At 47.3% G+C, this 15284-nt stretch overlaps 2 protein-coding genes across 5 annotated transcripts in view; one reads left to right on the forward strand and one right to left on the reverse strand.

Annotated features, from left to right (window-relative positions):
• Positions 1-15284, reverse strand: part of EYA2 (EYA transcriptional coactivator and phosphatase 2) — a 268408-nt gene that overhangs the window by 53928 nt on the left and 199196 nt on the right. The window lies entirely within an intron of this gene.
• Positions 9426-9838, forward strand: LOC113258682 (60S ribosomal protein L34-like). The gene has a single exon (XM_044385871.3). It carries the CDS (start codon positions 9454-9456, stop codon positions 9799-9801), a length of 348 nt encoding a protein of 115 aa, XP_044241806.1. The 5' UTR covers positions 9426-9453; the 3' UTR covers positions 9802-9838.

A 15284-nucleotide genomic window follows, 5' to 3' on the forward strand; every position in this document is an offset into this window, starting at 1 on the left:
AGGGAACAGAAGCGGGGGGAGTGGGAGAGGAAGAAGCAGGCTCCCAGCGGAGGAGCCTGATGTGGGGCTCGATGCCAGGACCCTGGGATCACGCCCTGAGCCGAAGGCAGATGCTTAACGACTGAGCCACCCAGGCGCCCCTACATTTTTAAACAGAGTATTGTCTATGGTTGCTTCTGCGCTTTGAAGGCAGAGGTGAGGAGGAGCCACAGAGACCCTGTGTCTTGCAAAGCCTAAAATATTTACTATCTGGCCCTTTGCAGGAAAGGTCTGCCAACCCCTGATAAATACCCTGCCTGTTGAACTCAGATGAGACCATGTGACTTGCACTGGGCAATGATATGTGAGCAGAAGTTACGTTTCATTTCTGGTCCGAAGCTTTAAGAGCAAGTGCGTGGTTTGTCCTGCTCTCTCCTCCCACTTCGCAAGACTAAATGTTCCGGAGAAAAGAGAATGCGGGTCAGAGCTGCAACACACCAGAATGGGCATGTACTATAAAAGAGAAGTAGCTGACATTTGGGGGATGTTTGTTACTGCAGCATAACCTCACCTATCCTAACTAATACGCGTGAACATACTTGCCATGATGGTTCTCGGTTCCGGCTGCACACCTTAATGATCAGGAGAAGGTAACAATCCTGATGCTCAGGCCCTCCCCCAGGCCCGTAAAATCAATTTCTGAGGATGGGGTCCAGGCATTAGGAATTTTGAAATCTCTCCACCCACCTGATTTCCATGTGCAGCCAAGGTTAAGAACCACTGGTCTAAAAGGATACACAACACTTGGTAATATTCCAGGTTACTATCTATTAAGTGCTTTCTCTGTGCCACTGTATTAATTACCTCATTTACTTAACTCGTTTAATTCCCACAAGGACTTATGAGTTAGGTGTTATTATTTTCCCACTTTACAGATGAGAAAACTGAGACCCAAAACGGTTAGGTAACTTGCTCGAGGCCCTGCAGCTAGTGAGTGCTGGGATTTGAACCCAGGTCGTGTGGCCCCGGAGCAGCACTGCTTGTGAGGAGGGCTTGGAGGGGTTGGGGTGACAGGGGGCATGGAGGTGACCTTGTACTGTGACTCTGTACATGTCTTTTCCTGCTTGAATTTTTCACCAGGAGGCCGTCTTACTTCTATTATAAAAATAATTAACAACATAAACCCTTCTTGACCCTGAAAAAAAAAGGGGAAAAAATGTAGCTGGTGATCTCAGCTTCACACACACAACTGTGAAGAATCAAGCCCAGGAACACAGCCATTAGGTGAAACACCTCATTAGGGCCCCAAAAGCCAAAGCTTAGCACTCTGGGTCCTGGCTGGAAGGCGGCAGGGTAGAGCATTCAGTGAAAAATGAAGAAAAAATGAGGAAAACAAACCTTTCAGGGCCAAGCAGGGAATCAGTGTGTGACCCAGGAAAGGGTTTTGGGGGGTGTTTCCATAAATTACTCACCCCTGAACCATTTCACCCCTGCATGATTGCACGTTCCTTCTTGGCGAGGCCGTGCGCCTAACCACGGATGAGCAGCCCTCTGCACGCTAGACAAGAAGCGAGAAGCTGCCGGCCACACTCATCCGCAGAAAGGATTTATGCAGAAAAATGTCAACTCCCAGGTCAGCGCATAAAACAGGAAAAGCAATTACTGTATACGGAATGGGCTGTCTGTGAAAAGTATTTTGTGAAGCTAGAGGGTGGCAAATACTCAGTATTGATACAGCTGAAATTGATTGCGTCTTATCGATACGGGCAGGATGTGGGGAGGAAGTCTGCATGTGTGTGATGGGGGCCAGGGCGAGGAAAGAGAGCCTAATTCTCATCTTCTGGTTTGGGAAGCCAGGGAGCATGCCTAAAATGGAAAAAAAAAATCAAGAAGTAATAACATAAGCAGGTTACTTAGAAATTTGGAGGTAAGTCCCCCAAAAATCAGCAAAGGTTCAAAGTTGTTGCCTGTGGGTAGAAAGAAACAGTGTGTGGGGTCCACTGAGGACTTCAGTTTCTCTTAACGCTTTCCTTTGTAGAACTATATGAGTTTTAAACTATATGCATATATTTCCTGGATTAAAAAAAGACTAAATTAAAAATGAAAGGCAACACACTTAGTAATTCTACTTCCCATTATCTACGCTAGAGAAAAACCCATACAGAGGAACGAGAGACATGTGAAAAGGTGCTCATTACAGAGTTGTTTGTAAATACCAAAAGACTGAACAATTTAGCTGTCTGGCCAAAGGTTACTAAAGAAATAAAATGTAGTATATTCATTCGGCGGAAAACTAAATTCAGTTGAAAGAAATGAACCACATTTCCACGTATTAATATGGACATATCAAAAAAATAATATCGAGTGAAAGTAACAGTTTTCTGGAAGTTATATACTGCACGTTATTAACATTTACTAGAAACACATACGGTGCTACCACATATTTTCCGTAGGCACTTATATATTTGTAAATATCTGAAAGGATGTACCCAGGGTAAGAACAGTAATTACTTCTGGAAGGCAGAGATAAGGGGACAGGAATTAGAAGTAAGGATGAAAGTGAACTTTAGCATGAGCTAGAATATTCTACAATGTTTTGAAAGAGAAGGGATTCACATACTTATCATATAATTAAAAATTAAAACAAAACTTTGAGGCGCCTGGCCGGCGCAGCTGGAGTGTCAGACTTTCGATCTCGGGGATGGATGTGCGAGCCCCGCGTTGGGTGTAGAGGTTACTTAAAGATAAAATCTTTAAAAAAATTCAAACAAAATTTTAAAGACGCCCAGATGTTTCTGAGGAGAACCTTGAGAATACTGATCTACTCCTTGAGAAGTCTCATTGTTTCAGGTTTTCCTAAAATCTGCCTGCATGCTGCCTTGGAGATGGTTCTGAACTGCATAGGTGGGACCTTTTTTCAAAGAATTTGATAAAAACTGGCTGAAAGAGGTGGAAAAGTCTGGAATAGCCCAACTGTCCCAGGAGTTAAGTAACACAGAGTGTGACCCTGAGCCAGACCATCTTATCCAAGTAGAAAATGTTTTTCCAGGATTGCAAAGACTGAGAAACTAAGGGAATATAACCGGTGGAGACTCAGTGGTAATTAACATGAAACACATCCACAGTGAGGGCAAGGGAAAGCCACTGGCTTTGTCTCACCCGATGCCGAATCCATTCTTTTTTCTTCTTTTTTTTTTTTTTTTTTTAAAGATTTTAGTTATTTATTTGACAGAGAGACAGCCAGCGAGAGAGGGAACACAAGCAGGGGGAGTGGGAGAGGAAGAAGCAGGCTCCCAGCAGAGGAGCCTGATGCGGGGCTTGATCCCAGAAGGCCGGGATCACACCCTGAGCCGAAGGCAGATGCTTAATGACTGAGCCACCCAGGAGCCCCCAAATCCATTCCTAATATACTCCACAAACACACCACCTTGGACTGTTGGCTTCCGTCACTCCAGGCAGCTCCGAGGGGGGATCCCCTTTCTGATCTAGCATGTCTCCCTGTCAAATAAAGCCTAACATAGGGAAGCCTTCACGCCATGTTCTTTAGCTAAAAACAGACCACCGACCCATTCAAGCCCACTCTGACCCCTCTACCACCTGAGATGGTGGTGAGGTTTATGGGGACACCTCGCCTGGTATGCAGCAGACACTCCCCAAGCACGACACTCCCCAAGCACTGGTCATTGTCCAAATCCCCTAAGCCACGTCCTCAAACCCTTACGCAAAGAACCTGTGTCTGTAAACCCAGTAGGAACACCCCAAATCAGGTGGTACTTTATGAAAACCACTTCTTAATCACGACGTACTCTTTGGATTAAAAAAAAAATCAGCTTGTTTAGGTTCTTTACCTCGTTTTTAAAAAATGATCAATTTAAACCGGAAGGGAGAACTGAGAAAAGGGATTTTTTTTTTCCCCTCTAAAACCTGCTTCCATCAAAGGACCGTGCTGGGGGCTGGTGGGGTTGGGTGGACAGAACATCATCTTTGCGTGACTTGAGAGTTTGGGGGTGGTTCTGTCCCAGAGAGGGGACAATCAAAGTCACTGCGGATTTTTTCAGTGTGTTCTAAAGATCCCCGAGATCACACGGCGAGCTGTGCTGTGCGAGCATTCATTCAGGGGGCCCGTGCGGAGGCTCCGAGCCTTGGCACCCTGCCTCTGGGTGGACGCAGTTCTGCAATCTAATTATTACGCATTCTTGGTGAAGTTCTCTAACAAGAGGAGGATGGAGGACACTTTCTCCACATGGGCTGCGCTAAGATCTGCCCTGTGGGTCAGTAATTCAGTTGTCTTGTGACACACGGTTGTATCTCCTAGATGGACGGGATAGGGAAAGAGCATGAAAACGAAAGTCTTTCCTAAAAGGAAATTAATCTGATGTCAAACAAACTCGAATGAAGAAAACAGCGTACGGATTCCTGAAGGTTTCCAATTCTGAACACAAACGTTATTCGGGTTAATTAAGAGAACGGTGGCTCTTTACTACCAGGTCTCCATCGTGCCCAAATTTACAAGCTCCCCATCTTAAGCCACATTCTTGGAGGTCTACTTCCCAATCTCTATCGATTAGGAGGCCACATGTTCATTTCAAAAGGAGCCCAAGGTTTTAGCAAACAGCTGTTTAAATGAATAACCCTACCTGTCCGCTACCGAAATCCCTTCTCCGAGCTCACCGTTTTCTGTTTTTAAGCATGTAGTGCTTTGGCTGTAGACGGTTCCAATGCATGTTTTATTCAAAGAAGTGAGATCCACACACTATTTATTCAACATCACAACAACCCTTTGAACAAAAGGAAGGGACGTCCTAATCTTATCCTGAAACCTTAGGTGACTGTGGGCCTTTGGGTTCTTTTGCAGCTGGTTGAGTAATAATATTAATAGCTGATTTGTGAGTGCTTTGGAGTAGAGATTAAGAGAGTGGGCTCTCAGCCAGACTGCTTATGACCGAGGCCGGTTCCACCTCTTACCATCTAGACGACCTTGTACAAGTTACTTAACTTCTGTGGGCCTCAGTTTGCCATCTGTAAAATGGGGTTTCTTACCACACAGGGTTGTTGTAAAGATCGAATGGCTTTTTCAAAGTGCTGGTTATATTTGCGTTAGTGAAAGTTTACTTTAGTGGCCAGCATTAAAATAGAAACAGAAAAGACTGGAAGAAATACAAGAGAATCTGTGGCCTGCTGTCTGTTTTTGTAAATAAAGTTTTACTGGAACCCAGCAATGCCCACTCGTTCACTAAATGGTTATGGCTACATTGGCAGAGTTGATAGTCACTACAGAGCTTAGCCTAAGCCTAAAATATTTATTATCCCTTTATTTATTTATTTGTGATAGAAAGTGAGAGAGAGCACGAGGGGGGGAGGGGCAGAGGGAGAGGCAGACTCCCCGCTGAGCAGGGAGCCCAGTGTGGGGCTCGATCCCAGGACCCCTGGGATCATGACCAGAGCTGAAGGCAGATGCTCAACTGACTGAGCCACCCAGGCGCCCCTCGTTATCCCTTTACAGAAAAAGTTTGCCAATCCCTAGAACAGATGACGAACATCAGAGCATGTCACATACAGTAACTTCTGTTTCGGGGGCAGTGTGTATGTGTGTGTGTATGTGCGTGCGTGCGTGCGTGCGTGTATGTTTGAGACACAGGGAGGGTGGAGGGGAAGAGAGAGATGGGTCATGGTGTAAAATGCATTTCCTCCTGAGGCAGCTTTGTGACTAGAGCTCAGGTCTGATCTGACACCAGATTCCATGATCCTCGGGCTATGCTGTGCGGCTTGTTACCGCGTCCTCGCTCTGAGGAAGCTCATGGTTCAGCTGCGTGACTGGAAAGGAGTCTGATGTCTCCCCTGGAGTATCCAGCTGTACCAGGCCCAGGAGCCGGCGGTCCCCACAGGAGCTGAGCCACTTAGGTGGTTTCCGTGGGATCCCTGCTGTGAAGATTTGGAGGCTGTCAGGAAAGGGTGAACTGGGCAGGCCTGGGTTGCTCACACCCTGTGCATTCCCAAGCAGGTCCTTGGTTGGCTCCTGGTAGATGAGCTCTGAGTCCTTGGGCCATGCAACCCTCGTTGATAGGTGGTTTCTGCTAACAATGGGATTAGGGTGAGTTTTGTTCTGGGCGCTGGAGTCTGAGTAGCTGGGGTGCTATGTGCCTATAGCATGGACCCCAACAGGATCCTGGACACCGGGGCACAGGCGAGCTCTGCTGGTTGGCCACACCTGGCCTGTGTTGTCACATCAGTGCCGGAAGAATTAAGTGGAACACTGTGCTCCACCGGGAGAGGATTCTGGAAGGTGGTGCCTACTTTCTCCTAGATCTTATTCCATGAGCCTTTTCCCTTTGCTGATTTTAAACGGTGTCCTCTCACTGTAATAAACTCTGACTGTGAATATAATAGCTCTTCTGAGTCCTGTGGGTCCTTCTAGCAGCTCGTCACGCCTGAGGGTGGTCTTGAGGACCCCCGACACCGGGTCTTTATTAGACACTTTGAAAATACGCCAACTGGTGAGGGAAAGGGGCAGCGGCATGATATTGTGGGGATACCTAATCTCTCTGGGAAGGAACTTTCAAGTCTGTAAATAAGCAGTTATTAATTTTTAGTAAAAATAATACCCATTATTGGCCTTCCGGGATGATTTCATAACCCAGGCCTGGCCAGAACCATGGTGACTGGTTCAGGGATAGTCATGTGGCCAACGGGAGCCCCTGAGAATTGGCGGCAGGATGTTAGCTGTAACTGCTGGGACGGGGGCAGCTTCTCAGCCCTGGTGCGGCTGAGCTGGCAGGACCTCTGCCAGAGGATGCCGGCGGCCATCTCTGTCACCACACCGGCACGGCCTCCCCGACAAGGCACACAGCTTTATGCAAAATGATCTGGGGACTGGATCCCACTGGTCCTGAAGTCTTCTTCTGGACATACTGGTCATATGAGCAGACACATTTTCCTTTTTGGCTTAAACTAATGTGTGTTGAGTTTTTGTCACTTATAATCTAAAATTCTTGACTCCGCTTGCCTCCTCCCCATGTCGGTGCAAAACCGGGTGTTTCCTACATTGCCAATGTCCAGTGCTCAAGTGCTTCTCTGCATCTTAACCACGATCAAGTTTTGCCAGGCGGCACTTTAGAAAGGCTGAACGTCTTGTCTTCTGACGGCACCTCTTAGCAGCCCCTCCCCAAGGGGATAGAAACCGAGATCTGGGTTATTATTTGGTCTGAGAGCATCAGTCTCTTTCACACGAGCACCGTTTAATGAGGCCACTGGCTTCCTGCAAGTGACCAGCCCACGCTGCCTCCACCTTCAAAGGTGTGCATGCAAGTGGCCAGAGGCAAGGAGCTCCACGAAGCAAAAACCACTGAGAGCATCAATCATGGATTCGTGGGACCTGAGTTCAAATCCTGGGGGCTGCCGTTCCCCAAGGACATGACCCTGGATGAGATGTTCATACTTTCTGGGCCTCGGTTTCCTCATCTGAATACAATCAGTGAGTCCCTCCCAGGAATCCTGTAGGATAGTGCATGTGTGATGACCCGCTCCTGGTGCTTAGGTATTATGAGCAAAAAGCAGCAGGGGCCAGAATCTCCCATTAGAAATCTTCCACTGCTTGGAAATTCCCATGCAATAGTTTAACCTGGTATTTTTCAAACCGCAGCCATACTCGTACACCTTTGCAAGTTCTGTCCCACCGCAGGGCAACTGGGCTAACTTAACATTTTCCTTTAATTCAGCTACCCATCCCCGCTTTTTTAACTTAAATGCATGTAGTTGAGAAACAAGCTTGTTATCACGATGTAAAGGCAAATCTGTTCCACTCAGTGTACCTGCAAGGTAAGCACGAAGCTAAGCAGATGTGTTAGGTCCCTGGGGCCACCTGCACGCCCAGGTCTCCGCTTCAACTCCTTCCTTCTGTCCTCCTATCTCCTACTCTGCGCTCCGATCTCCTGCCTCCCTCTTGTGAGGACCCTCGTGTTTACACTGGGGCCACTTCATCACATCTGCCATAGAGGGTACAGTCACAGATCCTGGGGACTGGGACATGGACATCTTTCAGGGGCCACTGATCTGCCTTCCACGTCAGGCAATGATGAAATTACAAAATGCTGCTCTTCTGGGCACATCACCTCCCGTACCAGGTTTTAAGGCAGTGGTTCTCAGCAGAGGTGGCCCATCCTCCTAAAGGGTAGTCTGGCGGTTTTGGTGGTCATGATAATTGGCTTGGGGGGTAGTGGTATTTGGGAGCGTGTGATAGGAAATATGTATTTGGTTTTTGTCCCCTTTCCTGGCACAGAGCTCCTAAACCCTGGAATTTCCTAAGTGATGAGAGCGCTAAGGGTGAGATGGGTGTCTTGTTCTTCAGAACAAGCCCCTTCGGACCACAGTGAGTTTATGTTAACAAGGTGACTTCTGAAAAGCCCCTAAAGGGATGCCTGGTGGCTCAGTTGGTTAAACGTCTGCCTTTGGCTCAGGTCGTGATGATCCCAGAGTCCTGGGATCAAGCCCTGAATCTGGCTCCCTGCTCAGCGGGGAGCCTGCTTCTCCCTCCCCTGCTGCCCCTGTTTGTGCTCCCTCGATCTCTCTTTCTCTATCAAATACGTATATAAAGGGGCGCCTGGGTGGCTCCGTTGTTAAGCGTCTGCCTTTGGCTCAGGTCATGATCCCAGGGTCCTGGGATTGAGCCCCACATCAGGCTCCCTGCTCTGCTGGGAGCCGTTTCTTCCTCTCCCACTCCTCCTGCCTGTGTTCCCTCTCTCGCTGGCTGTCTCTCTGTCAAATAAATAAAATAAAATCTTTAAAAAAAAGTATATAAAATCTAAAAAAAAAAAAAAAGCCCCTAAAGATGGGGCTGGTTGCCAGGGAAACCAACAAGGGATTAGAGGGCTGGAACTTTCAGCGCCATTCCCTGACCTCCGGGTAGAGGAGAAGGGCTGGAGGTTGAGTTCAGTCACCAATGGCCAATCATTTAACCAATCATGCCATTGTGATAGGGCCTCCGTAAAAACCCAGTTCTCCTACTCGTACAGAATGGCTCTGGATTCTCCTCTCTTCAATGCACATCTTTTAAGTGAGAAGCAGGTAGACGTACGTATCAGGTTCCTTCACCGTGTCTCCTATAGTGGGCAGGCCTGGGTATTTACATATTGAAATACATATTAAAATGTTTTTTCTTTTATTTCTTTTCGTTATGTTACATTCAAGATATTATCTTCTTTTTTTTTTTTAAGTAGTGAGTGGGTGGGCTGTATTATTTAGATTTTCATTTCATGGTAGTAAATGGGGCATTTTAAGTTATTTATTTTAAAAGGGGCTTTAAAAAATTTTAAAAAAATAAAAAGGGGCTTTGGATGGGGTGGTCAAGTTGAAATGTGCTTTAGGAAAACCTGGCTGCTGAAGTGGTGACTCAAATCCTGATGTCAAGTGCAACTATGCTGTCGACTGTTCAAAATGGAGCCCTCCCTCTTCCGGGGACGGCGTCCATAGGCATTCAGAATGGTTCAGCGTTTGACCTACCGTCGTAGGCTGTCCTGCAATACAGCCTCTAACAAAACTAGGCTGTCCCGACCCCCTGGTAATAGAATCGTTTACCTTTATACCGAGAAGGTTGGGAAAGCACCAAAATCTGCATGTGGTATGTGCCCAGGCCGACTTCGAGGAGTTTGTGCTGTGAGACCTAAAGTCCTTCTGAGGTTGTCTAAAACGAAAAAACCCGTCAGCAGGGCCTATGGTGGTTCCATGTGTGCGAAGTGTGTTCGTGACAGGATCAAGCGTGCTTTCCTTATTGAGGAGCAGAAAATCGTTGTGAAAGTGTTGAAGGCACAAGCAGAGTCAGAAAGCTAAATAAAAAAATGAAGCTTTTTTGAGTAATAAAAAAAACGAAAGGCAAAAAAAATGGAGTCCTTTTTAAGACAAAAATCAGAGCTGTTCTTCCTCATTTAAAATCCACTAGCTTTCCCTGGCCTTCTGAGCAAAGCTAACATCTCTTAGTGGCTGCCATCTACTTCTCCTCTCCAACCCACCTATCTGTTCCCTGAACTTGCCAAACCCGCTCCTGCCTCAGGGCCTTTGCACTTGCTGTTCCGTCTGCCTGGAATTTCCTTTCCCCACGTGCTTTCATGGCTGGCTCCTTCATGACATTCAGGTCCCACTTGCAGTGCCAGACAGCCCTTTTCGATCATTCCATCTAACCCTGATGCCAACCACACTCACTCTACATCCTTTACCCTGTTACAGTTTTTAATAGCATTTATCACGATCTGAAACGATCTTTCGTATTTATGGTTTTTGGTGCTTCTCCCTCAACCAGAAGGCAGGCTGTGTGAGAGCTACTGCTATGGCCTCCGAGCCTGGAACACAGCCCAATAAACAGCAGCTGCCCCGGTAAGTAGTTTTTAAACAAATGCGTGAGTGTATGTGAGCTTTACGTACATTGCCAGGATTCCTCCTTAAAACCTTGTCCCTGTTTTACAGATAAATCAAGACACAAAGCAATGAAGGGACTTGTCCAGGGTCACACTGCTTATAAGCGGCAGAGCTGGGCTTCCAACTCGTGACTATCTGACTAAGAAACAAAAATCTTGCCCACTTGACTCATGGACCCCGTCTTCACAGGAACTAAGAGCATAAAGTATTTTATTCGGGAGAAGAGGCTTAAGGCAGATTATAATCAGGTTTTTCTTTCTGTAAATGCCTATTTTAAAACTGTTGATGTCTACTTTTAATGAAATAAATGATTCGTTTAATTAAATTACACTTGCGAAGTTGGGAGAAATGACAAGCAGCTGCCACGTACAAATCAGCCCCGCCTTTGTCCTCAGGTCTCAGGCTGGCTTGCCTTTCTAATAACTGCCGGGTTTCAGAGAGGATAAAAGGAGGGCCCAGGGGTGGGAAAGGATCTCCCCTATTGCCTCTGAGCATTTGTGCCTTTCATTTCCTGGACTTGATATGGAAAAGCTAAGTTCCCCGGTAAATCCCTCATTTCTCAGCTGCCCTCCTCCCTGCCCCCAAGGCCAGGCTGCGGGAACCAGACACCTTGGCTGAGATTGGAAATCAGATCACGTTAGCCGCCCCTAAAGGGCTCCGAATCCTTTCTTTCCCCCAGCCTTTCCCCCCACTTATTGGCAGCCCATAATTTTTTAGGATGTCACTGTGGGAGTCAAAAAGGAGATGTGCTGTTGAAAGACTCATTCTGGCCACCGGATTTAGGGCCTCCTTAGATGATTATCAAATGCAGTCTTTCCAAAGGTATTGTTTAGAAGCCAACCGTCCAACAATCGCACAAAGAACAACTCTGTGCGTGCTGCCTTGTTCTCCCAGCGACCCACGGTCGGTGACTCCCACGTGATGTCTGTTTCCTCCTAATCGGGGGGTCCCTGCTGGAACTCCACGATCGGTCCTTGGACATGAGGACGAGGAAGTCCAAGGTCTTTGCTCCGAGCTGCTGGGATTCTGACATCCTAAGTGTTAAACCCCGTTCCAGTCTCTGAGCAGACCCAGTTCCAGATGCAAGTCCTCCTGGACTGTTTGCTCATCTTTCCTGCTCCAGACACAGCTCGGACTGTTCCCAGGGCGGGGGAGTCTTGGTGGTCCGAAAGAGGCATCTGGAGATTTCTGAACACTTAGCACGAACTTCTTGGATGGAGTTACCCCGGCTTCGTGCTCCTCACAAGGCATTTTCTTAAACTTGTGTCACAAGTCGAGACCGGCGTCTGGGGATTTGGGAAGGGGTCTTCATATACTCATGCAAAGTTCTTCAATAGCTCGTGTTTGGTTGAGACCTCTTAGCACCTTAGGTGTATTTTTGAAAAACTTCTGGTGGCACGGTCCACAGTCAAAATCACGAAGATAACTAATTAACATAGTTAACTAAAAGCAATGTAAATGAACCCAACTATTAGGGGTGTATACTTTTGTGGGGCGCCTGGGTGGCTCAGTTGGTTAAGCATCTGCCTTTGGCTCAGGTCATGATCCCAGTGTCCTGGGATTGAGTCCCACATCGGGCTCCTTGCTCAGTGGGGAGTCTGCTTCTCCCTCTCCCTCTGCCTGCCGCTCCCCCTGCTTGTGCTCTTTCTCTGTCAAATAAATAAATAAAATCTTAAAAACAAACAAACACTTTTGCATGTTTACAAAATGTCTCTAGAATGAAAAATTTAAGGAATCCATAAATCAGGGTTTTTCAATCCTTGGCACAGCTGACATTTGAAGCAGATCGTTCTTTGTCGTGGGGGCGTCCTGTCCATGGCAGGGTTTTGGGGAGCATCTCTGGCCTCTCCCCGCTGGGTGCCTGTGGCACCCCTCCCCCAGTCGTGACAACCAAAAATGCCCCCAGATTTTGTCACATGGACCCGGGAGGCAAAATTACCCTCCGTAGAGAACCACTGCTTTAAATCATTAACAAATAATGAAAAGGCTTAGTCCTTAGTGTCAATCAACTTCGTATTTATAGAGTGAGCAACCTTATTAATAAAACAGGCTTCCTAAGTGATGAGCTAAATTAAATTAAAAAAACCCCACACAACCCACACCTAAGTCTCCCAACCAGCTGAGTGAAAGGTGCCACTTTCGTATCCCAAAGGGCAGCGTGACCCAGTGGTTCAGACACCCGCCGGCACCCCCCGGGCTCTGCCCTTCCTCCTGGAAGGTGTGTGACTCTGGCACGTCACGGGGCCCGTTTCCTGTCTGTCGGAGGTGGGGGTAACCACAGCCCCTGCCTCCAGGAACGGCGAGTCGGTGAGCAGACCCAGGGAGGACACTTGAGATGAGCACCAGGCTGGGGACACGCACCATACCCGCCTCACCTCCCGCTGTCACCTGAAGGGAAGGCCGGGGGAGACACGGGGCGGGGGGTTGGCCTGGCATTTTGCAGTTCCCGGCCCTCCCTCCTCTTAGCACCCAGACTGCTGCTCCCAGGCTTGTGTCTGGCGGGACCCTGTCTGGGCTTGCAGGCCTGCCCGCTGGAGACGGTTCTCACAAATACAGGCAGCCCGCCACCTGCGTTTGCCTTGCTCTTCTGTGTGGATCACCCTGACACCCCAAACTTCAGGACAATGAGCTTCTGCACCTAGTCCGGAACCTCTCCCCTTCTTTGAAAGAGGGAAAAAAAACAACCCACACAAACACACAAAACCAATCAAAGCCATCACACCATGCAAGCCAACTGGGTCTTTAAAAAAAAAAAAATCACTGCCAAGTAGCTGTTTACAAGCTGAACAAATAATTATCCTGCCACAAGGAAGAAAAGTATTAATTAAAGCTATTCATTAAACCAGCCTCACTATTCTGTGGGGTTTATCTCGTGGAAGTGTCAGCCAGAGGTTAGGGACGGATTAGCACACAATGGAGGGCTTTGCCAGTTAAATCTCCTCCTTGTGGTTTGCTTTTAATAATAAAGTTGTCATTAAAAGAAAGAATTTAATGATTTTAATTGGGTTTAATTACTTGGAAACTCCTGGAAAACAGATCAGCTTGTTTAAAAGAGGAAGACAAGAAAATGATGGTTGTAAAGAAAAAATAGTTTGATTCACATGTTTAAACAGTGAAGTTAAAAAAAATTACACCCAACAACTTGGCCCTCTCTGGAAGTTTCACAGGAGAACACAGAACATAGAAAGGATCTGCTTAGCTCAGCAAATGGGTCTATTTGTACTAACAAGAACGTTACCAAAAAAACCGTAGGATAAATCCCGTCACCACTGAGTCACAAAAGAGCCAAGCTGACTACAAATGATAAAATCATGTTCAAATCTAAGAGAACAAACAGAGATGTCTATACTGGTTCCTCTTTGGGAGTTTTAAGCAACAACTCAGACGCTTCGATTTGTTTTTATCCTTCAAAAAACGTTCTTTCAGCTGGAGGGATCGGGCAGCTTTTAAAGCATTTTCCGAGGGTGTAAATTCAAAGGCAAAAAATAAATAAATAAATCATAAATAAGTAGATATGGATGTGGGGCAGGGGGCCCACTGTCCCGAATCGCCCACATGGAGGGGTTTCCTGGGACTTGAGGCTTTGAGTGTTAAGATCGGGAAAGTTCCAGACAGACCCCAGGAGATGGTTTCCCTAAAGTAAGTGAGTCACTGTCCAGGACAAAGGGCCACTTGATGGCACAGGAGACCAGTGCATTTTTGGAAGTTCACACAAGGGCTTAGAAGAGGGCCTCCCGCCCAGCAAGTGTCCACTGCTTGCGTCCGGGTCCGTCCTCGACGCTGGGCTTGTCATTATGTGTAAGGGTTGTGCTACTTCCGCTTATCGTCCACAGAGGGGACATTCTTACATGACCAGCAACGTGCTTCTAAAGACACGGTTCTTCAAAAGACATTTATTTCTTCATCTATTGTTAGTTATTATGATGCTTATTATTCATTTACTCTATAAAGACTGCTTGTGGCCGGGCAGGCTCAGTTCCAAGCACTTCTCATGTAGTAACTCACTGACTCCTCCCCCGTGATGCTATGAGGTGTTACTGATACTACAGTCATGCCGCAGAGGTGGAAACTGAGGCCCAGGGAAGCAAAATGACTTGCCTGAGGTCATATGGCTAGGCAATAGAGCTGGCTTTGAACTTGAGCCGTCTGGCTCAAAAGCCCATGTTCTGGACTAGAGGCAAACTTTTCTAGACCAGGTGAACTTTTCTGTAAAGGACCAGGCAGCAAGTATTTTAGGCTCCGTGGCCCATATGGTCTCTGTCACCACTCAGATCTGCTGCTGTAGCACAAAAGCAGCCACAGACAATACGTACATGGATGGGCATGGCTGTGTTCTAATAAAACTTTATTAGAAAAGAAACAGGTGGCGGGCCAGCTTTGGCCCACAAGATGGATATAGTTTGCCCACTTTGTTGTCAAGCTCTATGCTCTCAGACAGTGAATGTTCCTTGCTGCGCGCAGCCCACATTCTAGTGGAGGGGGAAGGCCATGAAAACCTAAAAAACATTTCATTTCAGCTAGTGACAGGTGAAGAAAACGAAAGATGAAGATGTGCTGGAGGGTGAGAGAGAAACAGAGAGAGCAAGACAGATCTACTGTGTGTGTGTGTGTGTGTGTGTGTGTGTGTGTGTGTTTGGGGAAGGCTACTAGAGGTCGGGCGGGCAGGGAAAGTCTCTTGGAGGTGCTGACACCTGAGCAAAGACCCCAAATGAAACGAAGGAGCCGGCCGCGGGATGCTTACACAGCAGGAACAGCAAGTGCAAAGGCCCTGAGGCAGGAACAAGCACTGTGTGTCAGAGAACAGAGAGAAGGCTGTGGAGGGAGTGTATTAAGTAAGTGGGAGTGCAAGGAGAGAGCCAGGCGGGATAATCAGATGAGGCCACGCAGAGCAGTCTGAACTT

Source organism: Ursus arctos, unplaced genomic scaffold (genome assembly GCF_023065955.2).
Source record: "Ursus arctos isolate Adak ecotype North America unplaced genomic scaffold, UrsArc2.0 scaffold_16, whole genome shotgun sequence".
NCBI classification, from domain to species: Eukaryota; Metazoa; Chordata; class Mammalia; order Carnivora; family Ursidae; genus Ursus; species Ursus arctos.

Excerpts from the sequence above, each read along its gene's own strand:
- LOC113258682 (XM_044385871.3), top strand. The coding sequence starts at position 9,454 with ATGGTTCAGCGTTTGACCTACCGTCGTAGGCTGTCCTGCAATACAGCC.